General features: G+C 34.8%; 1 protein-coding gene and 1 pseudogene across 12 annotated transcripts in view; one reads left to right on the forward strand and one right to left on the reverse strand.

Annotated features, from left to right (window-relative positions):
* NAV3 (neuron navigator 3) overlaps positions 1–18,288 on the forward strand; it is a 946,218-nt gene that overhangs the window by 853,871 nt on the left and 74,059 nt on the right. For 8 of the 12 annotated variants that reach the window (XM_021923304.2, XM_031651088.1, XM_021923300.2 and 5 more), the window contains 4 exons: positions 578–1,066; positions 5,818–5,859; positions 7,371–7,531; positions 15,873–16,061. In XM_021923304.2, the coding sequence (XP_021778996.2) occupies positions 578–1,066; positions 5,818–5,859; positions 7,371–7,531; positions 15,873–16,061 (881 nt within the window). The remainder of the gene's footprint in view (positions 1–577; positions 1,067–5,817; positions 5,860–7,370; positions 7,532–15,872; positions 16,062–18,288) is intronic. The other 4 variants (XM_021923301.2, XM_021923302.2, XM_021923305.2 and 1 more) reach the window with 3 other exon arrangements.
* On the reverse strand, positions 8,984–9,788 carry LOC116268963 (annotated as a pseudogene).

An 18,288-nucleotide genomic window follows, 5' to 3' on the forward strand; every position in this document is an offset into this window, starting at 1 on the left:
AAATACAGACAAACTGACTTGTTGCCGACAATGTCAATATTGTTTCCAACCACCTGCTCCCTGACAGTCACTCAGGCCACCAGGTACTCAACACAACTCCTAAACTTGCCTTAAGCGTTCCTTCTAGATTTTGAATAAACTGTTTAAAAAATTAAAAATAAAAAAACAAGAGAAGAAGTCATTTAAGTGTTGTCTATCGAATGCGTAGAAGTTGTTTCATTATAATGGTTCTGTAAATAGGTAACAGCAAGTATGGTCAAACTACTGAATTTGAGTGAAAGTCTCATGATCACTTAAATTATGAAAACCAGGGGTTTTCATGTTTGACTTACTTTTGTTCCACCCACTTCCCCTCTTTCCCTAGTAGCAGCCCAGTACTGACCTACCCTTATATGAGAGATTTTCCGCACTTGATAAGGAAGTCCAAGCTTATAAAAGTTCATTAACATAGAGACAGGAAGTGCTTTGTAGTTCAGTACACCAAAGCACACTTGGCTCTGTGTACTGTAACCCTAAATATTAAATGTGGATATTAGCTTCTTGGAACAACTGAAGTTGTTATTTGTTTTTCTTTTAGGTTGTTTGGTGCCAAGGCAGGTGGCAAATCTGCCTCTGCACCTAATACTGAGGGTGTGAAATCTTCCTCAGTAATGCCCAGCCCTAGTACCACATTAGCGCGGCAAGGCAGTCTGGAGTCACCGTCGTCCGGTACGGGCAGCATGGGCAGTGCTGGTGGGCTAAGCGGCAGCAGCAGCCCTCTCTTCAATAAACCCTCAGACTTAACTACAGATGTTATAAGCTTAAGTCACTCGTTGGCCTCCAGCCCAGCATCGGTTCACTCTTTCACATCAGGTGGTCTCGTGTGGGCTGCCAATATGAGCAGTTCCTCTGCAGGCAGCAAGGACACTCCGAGCTACCAGTCCATGACTAGCCTCCATACGAGCTCTGAGTCCATTGACCTCCCCCTCAGCCATCATGGCTCCTTGTCTGGACTGACCACAGGCACTCACGAGGTCCAGAGCCTGCTCATGAGAACGGGTAGTGTGAGATCTACTCTCTCAGAAAGGTGAGCTTTCCTGGAGGCATTGATAACATCCTCCCCCTCTTCCCTGCACTATGCCTACCCCCCACCCCATTAAATTCCCTTGATTTCACTGTGAGTGCCCCTGTGCAAAAGGATGTAAGACTGATGCAACTGGGCCTTTCATTTGCTCTTATTACCAAATTTACAGAGGAATAAAATCATTAAAGGTAGAGTGAGTGGATAATTTTGTTAATGTGAATGCATACATTTATACCCAGTAGGCAATGTGAATAAAATTCAAGGCATGTATATAGATATTGAATGAGGTCTCCTGAAGACATTTTAATGATTTGGCTTAAGCTTCAGAACAACACTAGCTCCTTATGATGACTTAAGCATTTTCAAAGACCAAATTGAAATTATTCTACAGTTATGCTCAGAGCAATATGTTAAATTTGTTCCATTTGCACTTCTATGAAAAAATAGCAGATGGATTGCTGGGAAATCCTAGTTGACCTGGTAAAAAAAAAAAATCAATTGTCAGACATGAGTTATTAGAGAAAATTATAGTGCCAGTGCCATTTTTAATAGACCACTTAAAAAGTAATCATATTACAAAGTGTTTCTCATTGGATATATATATATATGTGTGTGTGTGTGTATATATATATATATACACTTAAAGTGGAGGATATAACAAGGCATTTCTTACCTAATATGCTTATCGTGAAGCATCCCTTTTGAGCAAATCACTCTAAATTTTTTCCTCAAAGTGATCCTTTCTTGGTTATACTGATACTGACTCTTACCACCAGGAAGATGTCTTAAAACCACTTCTTTTTCCCTGATAAATGCAATGCTATTTGTTTCTTGACACAAGTAAAGCTTTAAACATGGTCTTGGCCACATGTGGAAAGAAATACTGGTCACAGAAAATACCTGATATATCTTTCTATATCTTCCCTTGTTTTTTTAAAATTTTTTTTATTTTTATTTTTTAACTCTGATATTGACATTGGCATTTGTTTTCTAGACCTTCAGCCTTACTCCCAGAATGATATTTTGAAACATCAATTAAAGCCCTTAACTAGACACTCTCTGCATTACACTAGTTTCCCCTTAATCTAGGATGTCCCAATTTGAAATTCCCCATTTTCTCTTGACTTTGTAAAATACAAAACCCAGAGCAAAACATTGCTTCTATCCCTCTTCCTACGTGCCTAACAATGAGACAGGGACAGCCATGCAAATGGGGCTTTCCAATGATAACATAATTTTAGCACTAACTAAAATATTCGTGCTTGCTATGGTGGGCTGCTGATTACAAAATACATTTTTCCTCATAAAGAAAAAAAACTGAGCCAAGACAAACAGCTGAGTGACAGCACCTAAAATGTAACCATTTCCCTATGGTTTTGCTGTTATATGCTGTTATACATAGCATACGTAAAAACCAGTAAGGGTTCATTTTTCCACCTAAAAAGTCAGGCTTCCTATAAAATCTTTGATTCTAGTTTCAGCACTTCTAAGGTAAATGGACATCTTCACATGTCATTTATAAAGCTTCTAATGAATATATTATGTTAAAATACATTAACAACCTATAGTTGTAATGAATGTATCCTAGATTGTATGCTCATATGTAAGGATTCTAAATATCAAGTTGATAACCAAACCAAGCATACTGCAAATAGGTTATCATTTATTGACCACAACTACCTTCCACAATACTGGTTATTTTTTAATTATAAAGATAATCTGCAACAAGTTGGCCATTTAGCCATCAACCTATTTCTTCAGCATTTAGACATTAATCCCGGATTCAGAAATACAGTCAAGTAACTATTTATAACCAAGTAACTCTCAAATCAAAACTAGATGATAAGATTGGTTCGTTACATAGCTATAACCAAAATGCAGTTTTCATGTTTTACTCTAATCTATATTTTAACTGAAGTCAATAAGATTTTCACTATAGAAATACACTAGAAAATATGTAATTTCTTATTCTTTTTAAGCAGATTTATTTATTGTACATGTTCAATCTTTGAAATAGGCCAATTTGATTTATGCTATGTTATGTTATGTTATTTATTTATTTTGAAATGGAGCCTTGCTCTGTCGCCCAGGCTGGAGGGCAATGGTGCCATCTCGGCTCACTGCATTCTCTGTTTCCCGAGTTCAAGCAATTCTCAAGCCTCAGCTGCCTGAGTAGCTGGGATTATAGGAGCGGACCACCATGCTGGGCTAATTTTTGTATTTTTTGTAGAGATGAGGTTTCACCATGTTGGCCAGGCTGGTCTCGAACTCATGACTTCAAGTGATGTACCCGACGTGGCCTCCCAAAGTGCTGGGATTACAGGTGTGAGCCACGGTACCCAGCCCGAAATAGGCCAATTTTTAAAATGGGAATATTCTAACATTAAAACAACCAAATAAATACTTTTTCTGAAATAAACTTTAATTTTGGATAAATATGTTTGGCCTTTGAGCCTTAATAAAATGCATTCATGAATATTAAGCTGTAAAAAATACATGTTAACTACATAGCTATAGTATATAATATTAATATTAATTAGCACCTTACAGTAAATTACTAGATTAAAATAAATTTTGATATAAGACACTGGGCTTTTTGTTTTATTGACAACAGAACTGTAAGCAATAGCAAATTGCTCTAATCCTTTCAAGTATATTTAAGAAAGTTTATGACCTATTGAAGAGAAAAGTAGATCTAGGGGGTGATACTGGCTTCATTATGATTAATTAATCAGTAGAATGTCAGAAATGCTAAGAAAACCAAAGAGCTACACCCGAGAGAAAATGTATTAATGTAAATATTTTAAGGCAAGTTAATTAGCAATCTATAATAAAGATGTATATAAGTTCATGATTTACCTGTTTGTCTCAAATTTTAGATGATTTCTTTGATACTTATATTTAAATCGGTAGCTTTTCCTATAGATTTTCATTTTTGTTTAAATTCTTCTTCATTAAATTAAATAAAATAATAAAATACACTTTTTAACAGTTTCTCTCTGCAGCTGCTCTAGGTCATTGGTGGCCATTGAGCCATAACTGGTCTATATTTGTTTTGGGCTTTGTTTCGTGTGTCTGACTCAACTAAATTTTTAACATAATTTGTAGTAACCAACTTTGCAAATTCCGGGTTTGTCTTTAAATGTCAGATCTGGCAACACTGCCTTGACATTTCTGCCCAGAAACTATTGGCTCTAGGCAGACAGTGACTGTCTGCTTCAGACTGTTGACTAAAATCCCCACCACATTCATTTTCATGCCCTATCTGGCCCTTGCTGGCATATGAGTTTGCAACCTTTGGGGGTTTGCAGAAATTGTCTATGTTATAAAATCATTAATATCTAGATTCAAACATACTTCTAAATAAAGATTTAAATTATTTTGGTAACTTTAAATGTATTTGTTCTAATTTTTTTTCATTAAATTGCTCTTCATCATATAAATATATAATTTTTATACAACTGGATGAGTTTGTCAGAAGAATACCAACTTTCAATATTCTTTGTGGCATTAAACTTTAACTTGTCCACATGGAAAGAGGTAATCCTTAAAATGACTTATGACCACATAAATGTCTTAGCACATGTGGTACATATTTGGAGATTTCTCATATTTGTTCAATATGATTTCTTTTGTTTGTTTATCCACAATACTAAGAAAACTTCTGTAGTCAACATGTATAGTGTAACTGGCCTCTACATAATATTAGCAATTACCTTACATGGACATTACCAGTAAAGTAAAGTTGTATAAAGCCTTTGGATGCGTTTGTTTGCAGTGCTAAATAATGGAGTACACATAGAAGAAAACATTTTAGCTTTGGTTTGAGTGATTAAATTTCAAGTCAGTCTTTTTACATTCATGTTATATCATCCCCATTATGCACACCCTGTGTATTTAATCTTGATCATTCGAGGTCCTAAAGGAAGAAAGCTATAATTCTGCATTTTAAATTAATTTTACACTTTGCTTATCTACATGCCAGAGATTATAAAAGAAATCCCTAGACTTGTCCCACTTAGTTGTTGATATCCTCTTCCTGTATTTTTAGAGAGGCCATTTCTCATTTTCTCTAGACATACCTTTTCATTCCTTCTTGTTACCAATTGTGAATTCCTTAAAATAGAGATGATAAATGTACAGCCTTTTAAATACCTAATTTATGATTTCTAAAAGATGGTATCGCTTAATTTCATTAAAATATTTAAATAAATGATACTAGAGACAATTAAGTTTTAAGCAAAGACTCATATATCTTTCTTCACATGTGTAAATGGGAAATAAACATGCCTTTTTATTAAAAATAATTTGAAGACAAAATATAAGTATTAAACGATGTTTTATACCATCTCTGTCCATTGGAAGTTGTCACTCTAACTTAGCCAGAGCAGGTCTATTTTATTTTGCATGTGATATCATAGCAAAAATCTAGTCCGCTGCATAGTGAAGGAAAAACTAAGATAGTATTTAATCAATAGAATTCAGAGGAAAATTATGCTAACATGATTTAATCTATTTTCTAGTAATCCTATCAGTAAACTATCATTGACTGGTACTGCCTTAGAAAGGAACTCAATATGTGTAATGGGAATGGACATCTTGTCACCTTTAGTTGGCCTTTTTCAATTAGTTAAGCATTATATGTGTGTTACCAAAAAATTATTTTTTGTAGTTCAGAGAACCATTTTTGTTGGATGTGTAATTTGGAAGTTTTGTTTACATTATGTCCTTAGGGATTTTCTTTGTTTTAACAGCATGCAGCTTGACAGAAATACACTACCCAAAAAGGGACTAAGGTATATATTTCTCTCAGCACAATTGCTGCCTCTCTCTGTTGTTATGTAAACTTTGTGTGCTGTCTCTCTTCCTTCTTTGTTTGTTTGCAGTGTAGCAATGACATTGAGGATGAAATCACTTTTAATTTTGGTGGTTTCTCTGGCCCAAACAGTTGTTGAGATAGCCCCTTAGGTAGAGATACTAGTAGAGGTTGAGGCTGTCACTCAAATTAAATAAATTCCAATGTGAATATTACTATTTTGAAGAAATAATGCTAAAAAATAAAATAATAAAATAAAATAAAATAATATAAAATTAAAAAACTTGTCCCAGGCGTTGCTTTTTTGGGGCAGCAACTTTTGGTAGAATGCAGAACTCATTTCAACAAATTAAAATAAAATTAACTCTTCTAACTTTTGCCTGTTGGAGGCATATGCTTGCAAATCCTCAAAACCCATACAGTCTACAGATGTGGGTAGTTAATGTTTAAAGGTTGAAGGATGCTACAATCTGAAACAAAGAAAACATATTTTCATCATCACAGGACAAACACTGTAATTAAAGCATGATTTTTATAAAATCCGTTTGATAAAATCTCAAAATTGTTTTAATTTCTATTTTTCAGGGGTGCTGCTCTGAGATCAACTTAAATATGAATCAATCTAATATCATTTAATAATCTCAAAATAATTATTCCATCCATAATAAAAAGTAAAATAAAAATTTAACTTATGGCCATCTTTTACTGTGTACTTTTATCTGAGGAAGGGATATAGAATGAACTACTAATAGAGGTATAACACTGTATGCATATGAAAAGTTGGCTACTTTGGTGCTAAGAATTTACTTACAAAAAGAAAATATACTTAGTTTGGTGAAACAGTGAATAATGGCGAAACTAGGTCTTTCTCCATTATTATTTTTTCTCTCCAATTATTCAGCAATAGCAAATAGCTGGCAATTATTCCATTTTAATATTTTGTTCCAGAAATTTATTATCCAGTAAAGCGAGCACATCTCCCTCCCTATTTTTGTAATCTAGGCATGATGTCAAGTGGCATTTTAACAAAAGAACTGTTTTTCCTTAAACAAAAACAAAACAAAACAAAAAGCTGACAATATGTATTCCATTTCCCTATGCCTTCTGTGACCATCACTTCATTTCTCTTGGCCCTGGCCCACCAGTGTCCTCCATTTGTAGTCCATGTTTTCACCCTCTTTACATCCTTTCTAGCCCTGTGCTTTTGAGTTCTCAATTAACTTGGCTGGCTGCTCATTGCTTATGATTTCCAACCGCATATCTGATAGAAGCATAATTTTCTCCTCAAATCCCTTTATTTTATTTTTTTCCTATGTGATTCAAACAGATGGTGTAAGATCATCTGGAAGAACTGAGCAATTATAATTAGATTCAATCTGTTTGAAATTGTCGTTCATTCTGAATAGTAACCTCCTCTCAATTGTTTTCCTGTCTTGGCATTGCCTTGCCCTTGTAGATGTGCTTAAGTGTCATAGCTGTGCTGTTTTGCAGATATACCCCATCATCTCGGCAGGCCAACCAAGAAGAGGGCAAAGAGTGGTTGCGTTCTCATTCTACTGGAGGGCTTCAGGACACTGGCAACCAGTCACCTCTGGTTTCGCCTTCTGCCATGTCATCTTCTGCAGCTGGAAAATACCACTTTTCTAACTTGGGTAAAATATTCTAAAATATTGATTTTGTTTTGTTTCTTTCACCACTCACTCTCACAGAAACCCTGCAATCTCTCCCTAACACAACACATTTTCATTTAAAGGGAGGGATAAAGGCACTTTAACAGTGCCTTCCATTTGTGTCATTGTTTACTCTTCACAGAATAATCTCCAAACATTATACTGTTTATTGCTCATGACAAATGCTTAACATAGGTTAATACTGTGGTTGTTTTCTAGCCTAGGCCCAGGGCACAGAAAGGTAACTTGACTTGAAAAAGTCTTACCATTACTAAGGGTTCGAGGCAGTAATCAGTTCCAGAACATATAACTTTAAGCCCAGGGACCTTTCCATTCCATTTTAGAATCCTCTTAAAAAACAGGAAAGCATCTCCTTATTTATTTGCTTGAAATATTAAAACATCCTTAAAACAAATTAGTAGTCTTTTGTAGAAAATAGAAACAATTAGGAAGAAAAAGATATGTAATTCCATGACTCCAAGTTAACTTCTTTTAACATTGTTAACATTAAAACTCCTTAGAATGCATACAAGAATTTCTGTTAAGACAGTACTCTGAATATTTTCAGATAGATACAATGAAAAATAAATTACCAACATAGTCATTGGGTTACTTTGTATTTAGCATCATTTGTATGAAGTATAAAATAATATGCATAAAATGTCATTAAAAACACTCTGAGTAACAAAATAATTAAAGAAAGCTCAATATGCCAGATACCATTTAATAGATTCAATGACTTTAAAAATCAGTTTATCTTCTATAAAGTCACATATAAAGTGTTCTCATTATTTTTATGGTAAATATTTTTATCATTAGTTTATTAGAAAAACTTGTACTTAAAGATGAGTTTTGATGCATAATCTTATTAGAGCCAGAGATCATCATTCCTTCTAGAAAAATACATCTCCGAATTTAGGACAGAGGACAATGAAACAAGAAATTTCACTTTATAATTTACCTTTGTCAAACTATCCCAGAGTACATCAATTCCATCATGAAAGTACTACTTTGACATTATATAAAAAACTAGTAATAGAAAACACACAAGCCAAAACCTTATATTCTCTAATCTTCAAGTCAATCATCAAGTTTTATTAGATTTTTGAAGACCTGAAAATGAACATAATTTCAAATAACAGAACTCAAACACCATACACATTTGTAATGAGGCACAACAGTCAATTTTGAGCCTTATATTTTCCAGGTTTCAGCTGAATAACCTTCACTGCTTTCTTAGCTTTTTGCCAGTCTTGTTTTGGGACTATTTTGCCTCACTGGGCCTAAACAGAGTATAATATTAAAATATGTTAATAAGTCATACTGAGAATAAGATAAATGCAGATTTCTAACTCCTTAGGGACACAAATGGGGACAACACATTCCATGAACACAGGTGAATGAATGTCCATAGTTTCTCTGAGTTGGGCAGTTTCATGCAATCATTTTTTTCTCTGAGGCCAAAGTCTCTGGTTTAATCTTCCTAGCAGCTTCCAGAACAGAAAGTGAATTTACTTTGTCTCCATATTCTTTTTATCCATGCGCGGGAATTCCCTGCTTTCCTGATCCCACCACAAAAACTCCCCTGAGGATGAAGCCTTGGGTTTCCAGGTTTCCAGGGAAGCCTCGATTCCAGGCTGGAAGCCACATTCCCAGAAGGCTAAATCCCATAAACATCATCTTTTCTGTCTTTGTAGACCATAGAACTTTTTATTATCATCCAGGAGGATTTCTCTTTTGAAACAAGTTTGGAAAAACTTTATGTCAGTCCTGATCTGCTCATTAACAACTGCATAGAGGGGGACACCCAGATCGTCCAACTTGGGTTGAGGGATGACAGGTCTGCAGCCCCCTCTTGCCAGAGAAAACAGTCTGGCACAGCCACAATCACAACTCCATTCTTCCCTGCCATAGCTCCTTTGCTTTGAAAGTCATTGGTTACTTCTCTAGTGTTTTCAGGTCTATATTCTCCAGGTACTCCAGCACCTCTTTCCAGGGCTTAGACAAAAATACATCTCTCTTGGCCAGCAGCAGTGCCAAGGCAGCAGCCTCCAAGGGCTCCTGCACCCATGGACCACATCCCCACAGAGAAGCACCTTGGGTCCTCAAGTGTCTCCTTCTTCTTCCCTTCTCCCAAGCCTGAAGCCCAGACACTACGGGCCCAAACCCTCCTGGCCCCCGAGGGTTCCAAGGGCCTCGTTACTTTTTCTCTTTTCACTGGAAAAAAAATTCTAATCATGTACCTATAGAAGATTCACATTTTTCAATAAGTTGGACTTTCCAGCTTTCAACCAGGACAAGACTCAAGGCTTTGTTTTCTCTATTGCAACCCTTCCCACTGTACTGAGTAGGGCTTTTAGCAATTGAAAACAATTATTTTGGTCATGGTTTCATATAAGCTAATGATTTCATATCAAACACCAAGCTTTTGTTTCCTAACAATATAATAGTGATAAGAGTCTTTGCCTATAATGCCAAAGAATGTATAGATTTTGTTTACTTTAAGTTGCAGCTGATTTTTTTAAAAAGTAAAAAGCCTAATGCCTTAACTTCAAAAAATGAATTTAAAATGTTTGTGTAGGTCATAGGAATATGAAACAAAATAGTTTCCTACAACATCTAAAACACACCCAAATCACCTAAAATGCTATAAGCTTGCTAAGTACTTCATGTCTCCTATCAATTCTTTTCATTAATTCACATTAATTTGATTAGTTGACTCCTTATTCTATTTTTCCTCACCATTATTATTCTGATTAGATCCACCTTCATTATTCTTTAGGAACAAAAAGACTCACCACTTACTATGTCTGACATTGGTGAAGTCATTTAAACCAATTTTGTTATCTCTTGAATGGATACATAATACGTAGGTCATATTGTAAAGAATGATGGATATAGTGTATATAAAGATGCAGACGTGTGTAAGACTTGATAGATTCTGCCAAATCATTAGTTTTATTGGAAAGCATGTTTCACACTATCATAGAGTAGCATTCATCAGATATGCCTGAGTTTTGTCTACATTTAATTGAGTAGTAATTCACAAGACAGTAACCACAGGATTTTGTGAAAGACATTCACAGACTGTATTTTTAAAAGACTAGCACAAAACTGTGAGATTTCTATCAAGGACTAATTTACCACAAATGTCAAATATTTGTGCAAAGATAAGTTTATTCTAAGATTTGCATAAATTAAAGTTAACATGGCAACTGAAGCCAACATGTCCATGATCACAATGTGTTAAAAAATGAATGATTCTATAGCACACTTGGGAATGTATTTTATTACATAGTTTTCACAGTTAAAACACAATTAATAAATGAAATGTGAATATTTACTGATAACAAAGCTCTCTGTAGAGCTTTAATGTTCTGATGAATTAGAAAACCACTGATCAAATACATCCCTTACATTTCATTGCTATAGAAACCCAGTCTGAAAGGTCAAGTTTACCTTTCTAGGATGTGGGTTTCCCCCCTTAATCTATTGTGGTTTATATCAGAGATATCTCAACTGTATCAGACAGGCCATGACTTAAGTGACACTACCCTCTTGATTCTCTTCATACTTTTCCAACTACAATTCTTTCTCATGGGGTTGCTTATCTTAACAAAGCTGTATCATTTGTTGTAGACACAAGGTCACTTTTGAGAGTGAATGGGACTATATTAATAATTGTTCCAGGTATTAGGTGCAAACCTTGGGCAATGCAATTCATCTTCCCTCTTCTCCTGATATTTATGTGTTTACCAAGTTGTTTTTCCTTTAGACTTTTTTTTTATCCTAAATCCTTTTTCTATGTTCTCATTCACAACTTTAATTCTGATCTCTGAAATCAACATTTCACTTTCTGTCTGAGACCTTTTTCAGTTCTAAAACTAAAATCCCATCAATGTGCTAGACCATATAGCCACCTCATATCAAAGTCTTTTCTTGAGTTCTTTTCTTCTATTTGTCTTACAATTTCACGTATCATCCTTCTCTCTACTCTAGTGCAAAATCTGTGTAATCAATAGTCTTACTTGAAACTGTGCTCTTCATATTGTACATTTTCAGTAGACAGGATACTGTGATTTTATATTCAGAATATCTCCTACATCTGTCTCTCATTTTCAGGGACATTGTCCTTGCTGAAGCTTCTTTAACTGTAGACAATTGCAGATTTGAAATTGATCTTACTCTGTTGACTCCCTTATGTCTCAACATTTTCACCCATTGGGAGGTATAAAAGAAGATATTCCTATCCATGTCAACACACTCTCGTGTACCTCCCCAGATCTTAGAAGCACATATGACTTCAAATGAGGCATTTTGAGACCTTTATGCTGTATTGTTTCAGAGTGGAAAAAATGACTAATTTCAAAAATGTAATATTTAAAGAGTTTTTACTGTATTTACAGTTCACGTGAACCTCTTTATTGGGCAAGAAAATGAGTATTCTTAAAATGCAATCATAAAGTAAAGTTACTTTATTATTAAATTATATATATATGTTATTACCTTGAGTATGTCCTCTTGCTGTCTTTTAACATCACGCATTTTTCATTTGACCATTATCTTTTCTGAATAATCAGTAAGATACAGGATTATTATTAATGTTCAAAAGTTGCAGTATTCATGTTTTCTTTATTCTTTCTACCAATTAAAATGTGTTAATATATAAAATTTTTAAAAATATTACTGTAAAAAATCACAACATATAGTAGAAAATTAAGATCACTACAATATGTCATATTTAGTAGACTACTGTGAGCTACTGCCACAGTAAACTATCATTTGTGTGTCATTCCCAGTGTGCTAGCCCTAGTAGAAACCATTCCCATTCAAGAAAGAATAACAAAATATAACTTATATAAATCAAAAAGTCTTTGGATGAAACTTCATTTGGTCAAATAACCCAACCACTACCCTTCAGTTTTTTTATGAATAAAAAATGAAAGACTAAAAGGCCTCTAAGATCCATTCAAAGCCAGGAGACACACAAGAATTTCTAAATAGAAGAGAAACAAAAGAGGTCATAGTTCTCGTGAGCCATCTCATAACCTGGTGAGACTCATTGTCATGCCTCCATGAGTGATAACAATTTCTCAGATTCATTTTTCACCTTGCCACAAGGGTTACATGCAGGAACATTAATGTCAAACTGTCACTTCTAATATCCATCTAATATTCTCTAAATTAGATGGATCCTTTTGCATACAGTGATTGTTAAACACCTTTGCATAGGAATAGTTTCTATGCTTTGGTACTCAAATCTTCCTCTACCTTGAATCCTTTCCCATCTTCGTGCTCACCCTTCAACCTTCTCAGAATAAACTCCTGTCTTCTATTCTTTTGGAAGCATAGAATCTCACAGTCAGAAGAGACCACATCTGGTTCAACCCTTCATCTCTTATGTAAAATTTTATGACATCTCTAGCTTCTTCTTTAAACCCGCCAATGACAGAAACTACTAAAATCTAGAAGTAACACTTTTGAAATTCTTTCTTTAAGAGATCAAATAAAATTTTCCTGAATCTTCACCTATTGTTACTAGTTATATATATCCAGATTCTACAAAATAAGTCAAATTTAGATTGCATAAGACAGCTCTTCATGTCTAAAACAGTATAATAAACTCACTAGTTAATGTCTAGCTGTAGATGCAAAGGTAGAGAGTAACTTGGGGTTATTTAAAAACCCAGTCCAGCCAGACACATTGGATCATGCCTGTAATACCAGCAGCACTCAGGACACTGGAGCAAGAGGATCCCGTGTCCAGGAGTTAGAGGCTACAGTGAGCTATGATCGTGGCACTGCATACTCCAGCCTGGGAGACAGAGTGAGACCCTGTCTCAAAATAATAGTATTTAATAATATCATAAAAACCCAGTCCACATTGATATCAGATGCTGTTTTCCTCAAGTTACTACAAATAAATATATAATCTTAACAAAAGATTAGTGGCTTGGCTATGCAAATGCAATTTAAGACAAAGTTGGTAGCCCTCTTTTTCCTGATACATTGCCACATCTGTTTCTCTTCTATTTAGAAATTCTTGTGTGCCTCTTGGCTTTGAATGGATCTTACAGGCTTTTTATTTTTCCATTGTTTATTCATAAAATAATTGAAGGGTAGTGACTGGGTTATTTGCCCAAAGCAGATGGAAAGCAAAACTACCACTAGAAGATCTTTACTAATTTGTTTCCATTCGAAAAGTTATCTTTGTCTGTGTTACATTTGTTTTCTATTGTATAGTTTCTCTTGTTCTATTTTACATATTGACTTTTCTCCTTCTTCAAACATCTGCCCTACTGGCTACTCTTGAAATCAGAGTCTGTGTCATATTTTTCCTTCTATTCAACTACAACATCTAAAACCAGATCTGTCATAGTTATGAACTTAATTGAACACTCTTAAGCAGTTGGGTGTAATTTCTGATGGAGAACCTATCAAAAGTGTTCATAAATGCAAACTATTCCCTTTAAAATCTATCCTAATCCTCATTAATGTTTCATCTTGATAGAGCTAAGTATTATGTATTGAAATTGTAGAAGTACACTTCACTTGGACATCTCTGCAATCATTTAGGTAAGAATTATACAAAGCCAAAAAGCAAATAAAATATACTTCTAACCCTATAGATATGTATACTAAAATGATGCCCTTGCAAATTTGTTTAATACTTCATTAATTTAAACAAGAGTACATTCATACTGTGAGCCAAGAATAGGGTGACTTACCGCAATCTGCCACCTTAAACATAGACATTTTAAGTCTTGAATGTCCTACAGTGTACCTACTGGCTGTTGTCACTAATCAGACCGAAATGGTACTAATGGTCACTGCAGGCTGAAGGAATGTTCTTGAAAAATAGGCAGATCCTCTCCCTCTCCCTTTTTTACTTTTTTCTTCTTTCCATCCTTTCTTCTTTTTTTTCCAATAGATTGTACACTTTGCAGATTCATATTTTTTTCCTTTTCCATTACATTTTAAATATGTGATTCTTAGTCCTATGCTTCCTTTTACTCCAGTCAATAACTGGCTCTATCAGAGGGTTGTTCTGTGTGTTAATTCAGTTAATATCAGAATTATCAAGCACAGTGCCTTCCAAATATGAGATACTTATCTCCAGTAACCTCTGGGTATACTTTTCCTGTTTTACATTGTTTAGAGAGCCAGTACTTGTATGAAGAAGAAGTTTAGTGCCTGTGTCAAAGAAAAAAACTTAGTAAATTTTTAAGTGATGTCAGAACAACTCTAAGCCACAGACAGATTCCCCAAAGTTTTGGAAATACTCAGTAGTTCCCTTTATATCTTAAGAGGCTCCTGCCTGCTTTCTCATATACCAGTAACAAACTTGCTTTTCTTAAATATAAACATTTAGAATGTCTTTCTCAATTTTTCTGCTTTGCTTTTATTCCAAATTTTACAATGGTATTGTTTTCCAATGCAGTTATACATATAATCAACCAAATATTTCCTTAAATTGATGACTACCAGATGAGGACTATTTGGCAATAAGCAATAAGAAAATAAATTCTTGGCCGGGCTCGGTGGCTCACGCCTGTAATCCCAGCACTTTGGGAGGCCGAGGTGGGCGGATCATGAGGTCAGGAGATCGAGACCATCTTGGCTAACACGGTGAAACCCCATCTCTACTAAAGACACAAAAAACTAGCCGGGCACGGTGGCCGGTGCCTGTAGTCCCAGCTACTCTGGAGGCTGAGGCAGGAGAATGGCGTGAACCCGGGAGGCAGAGCTTGCGGTGAGCAAGATTGCGCCACTGCACTCCAGCCTGGGTGACAGAGCGAGACTCCGTCTCAAAAAAAATAAAAATAAAAAAATAAATTCTTATTAAAAATTACAGACTTAAGATACTTCTTTGGAAATATAACATGTTTGCGACTTTTGACCATCTCATCGTGACATGCTCATCTTAAACAGAGTAGAAAATCATTTCATATAATTAACCTTATGGTGAGCTACAGATACCATGTATGTTACATTGTGTTTAGTTATAAAAATGTTTATTACATGCTATCTCCTTATAACCTAACTTTGATAATCATGATGATCCTAATCATGAGACTTGTTGGTTTTGTGTACTATTGCTTTAGAAATTGACATAAGGCTTGCCATGAAAGTGCTAGAGGAAAAGAGGGACTCAGTAGGATCTGTTATTGGATATTTCAGAGGCAGACTCTTACCTTAAGTAGGGACTCACTATACATTCATGTTTTCATGAGAATTGGGATCATGTTCTTACTTTCTATCAACCTGCTATTTTCATCTTTCAAGCTTCAGAGTAATAGGCTCTGTGTGCTTTGTTTTTCAGTGAGCCCAACAAATTTGTCTCAATTTAACCTTCCTGGGCCCAGCATGATGCGCTCAAACAGCATCCCAGCCCAAGACTCTTCCTTCGATCTCTATGATGACTCCCAGCTTTGTGGGAGTGCCACTTCTCTGGAGGAAAGACCTCGTGCCATCAGTCATTCAGGCTCATTCAGAGACAGCATGGAAGAAGGTAAGTGCTGGGGGGAATAAAGATGAAGTCACTTTATTTAAACCCTGAGAGGGAAACCATTGCATCACTCACATCACAAAGATTTCTGAAGAGGAAAATAAATTAGTGTAATTATCATTTGGGAAACTAGAAGCTTGAAGAAGTTTTATTCTGTATTATCTTCTATTGCTTTATGCATTTGGAAATATGGCAGAATTTGTTTAGATTAATACTTGGCTGTAGAAGAGTTTAGACTAAATCTACTTTTCCAATACAGAAATATACAGAAACTATTTTCCCAGGTGCATCAAATATCAAAGCAAATGTTTTGTTTGACATTTTGGTTAAAGAGCCATAAAGACATGCAAACCAGAAACATTATTTTATGAAAATACCACATGTTGATGATTTACATTCCCAGAAATTCCCTCTGGTGCTAATTTTTTGTTATATCATTTTAGAATTCATATTGTACCTACTTTTTTGCTTATAAGTCATTATTTCTTCATCCAATGGCAATAAAATTGTCACCTAACCTGTTAAATATCTTTATAGTTATATAGTTCTATGTAAATACTCTAAATAAATCAGCTTGAAAACCTCAGGAAGCTGAGTTGATGCTCAAATATAAATATTTTTCTAAACTTTAGAAGCTGAAATGTCAAATTTAACAATAATTTGAGAGACTTTTCTCTTTGATTTAGTGAATTTTTTTTAGTATCCATAAAGAAAACTTACAGCATACATATTATAAAGCATTTCAGCTAAGGATAAAATAAAACTAGACGTAAAGTGCAAATTGATTAGAATGAAATTATTAACCTTAATAATTATGTTTAAAAGAAAGGTCTCCAAATCTTGAGATATACCAGAGTTTAATCCTTTTGCCATCCATTTATTTGTGGTGTAAACTTAGGCAAGTGTCTTAACTTTCTTAGCCCTAAGTTCTGCATCTGTAACTTCATAGGTTTGTCACAAGGATGAAATATGAGAATAAAGAACAATTCTATTCCATTATCTTTTCCCTTCCTACATTCTTATTTAAAATATCTTCTGACTGAGGGGTTAGGCAGCAGTGCAAATTGGCTCATATTTTTCAGGTCACCACTATGGATTAAATATACTGGCACTAAATCAGTAGAGAAGAGTTGTCATTGCCTTTTGCAATATTAACCAAACCACTAAGCTCACTATGACAGACAGTGAATTATATCCAAGGACTCCACTGATTGTCGCCATGTAGACAGACAACACATAACTATTCTCAAATGTAAGGACACTGCTTTCTGAAATGGTTCTGTTGCTCTCGTCACAGATAGGCTTCTTATAATACTTTTAAAATAATTTGGTAAGCATACAGATGGCTTTCTAGAGTGCAGCTTTTACAAATAAAGTGATTTTTATATACGGGGAAATTCTGGCCTTCAATATATGAGGATTAAATAATCTGAATTTCTGAAAGCTAGCCTAAGTGGGCAAGATGGCTTTTTTTGTGCTCATACATTGAATACTGACCTATTCTATTTCTTAAATGGTGATCTAGATTCAAGACTTATTGAACTAGATTGAAGGGACTTTATTGATATCCTACCTAATGCTCACACTGACAGATGAAGAGACTGAGCCATATGTTCTAAGATCATAAACAAAAAGAATGAGAATGAGATCACCTGATTAATTGTTCACCTTTTTTCTGGTACATCAGGGTAACACTTTAGTTTATGAGGGTATTATTAGAGATTGAAAGAATTTTTTTTTTAATAATTGACTCAAATACCAACATTTTGCACATCACATAGAGTAGTAGCTTTGCCCAAGTTAGAAAACTGGAGGTTGTTCTTTATTCCTCTTTTGACCACATCTATATACTCAATTTTAAAAAGGTTCTTCCTGGTATCCTCCAATTCTATCCCCTTGTTTTCATCCATGTTGCCACAAACCTAGTGCAGCTATTCCAGTCCTCTCCTGATCAGGTCTTAAGCACCTCCCATATGTCCTTGTGGTACCCACCATATTGATCTCAGTAGCATTCGTAGTACTCTATTGTAAATATCTTTTACATTATATCTTCTTTTTGAGCTTTTGGGATTTTATCTCATTTATTTTTGTAGTTCCAGGATCTAACAGCAGCTTGTCACATTGTTCATGCTTAACTAGTGTTTGTTTAATACACAATGAGCAGAAATAACCATGCTACTCCATAGTAAAAAGAGGATAAACTTTTCTGCAAATACTATTCAGCACCATT

The sequence above is a fragment of the Papio anubis genome, chromosome 9 (assembly GCF_008728515.1).
Source record: "Papio anubis isolate 15944 chromosome 9, Panubis1.0, whole genome shotgun sequence".
Lineage (NCBI taxonomy): Eukaryota > Metazoa > Chordata > Mammalia > Primates > Cercopithecidae > Papio > Papio anubis.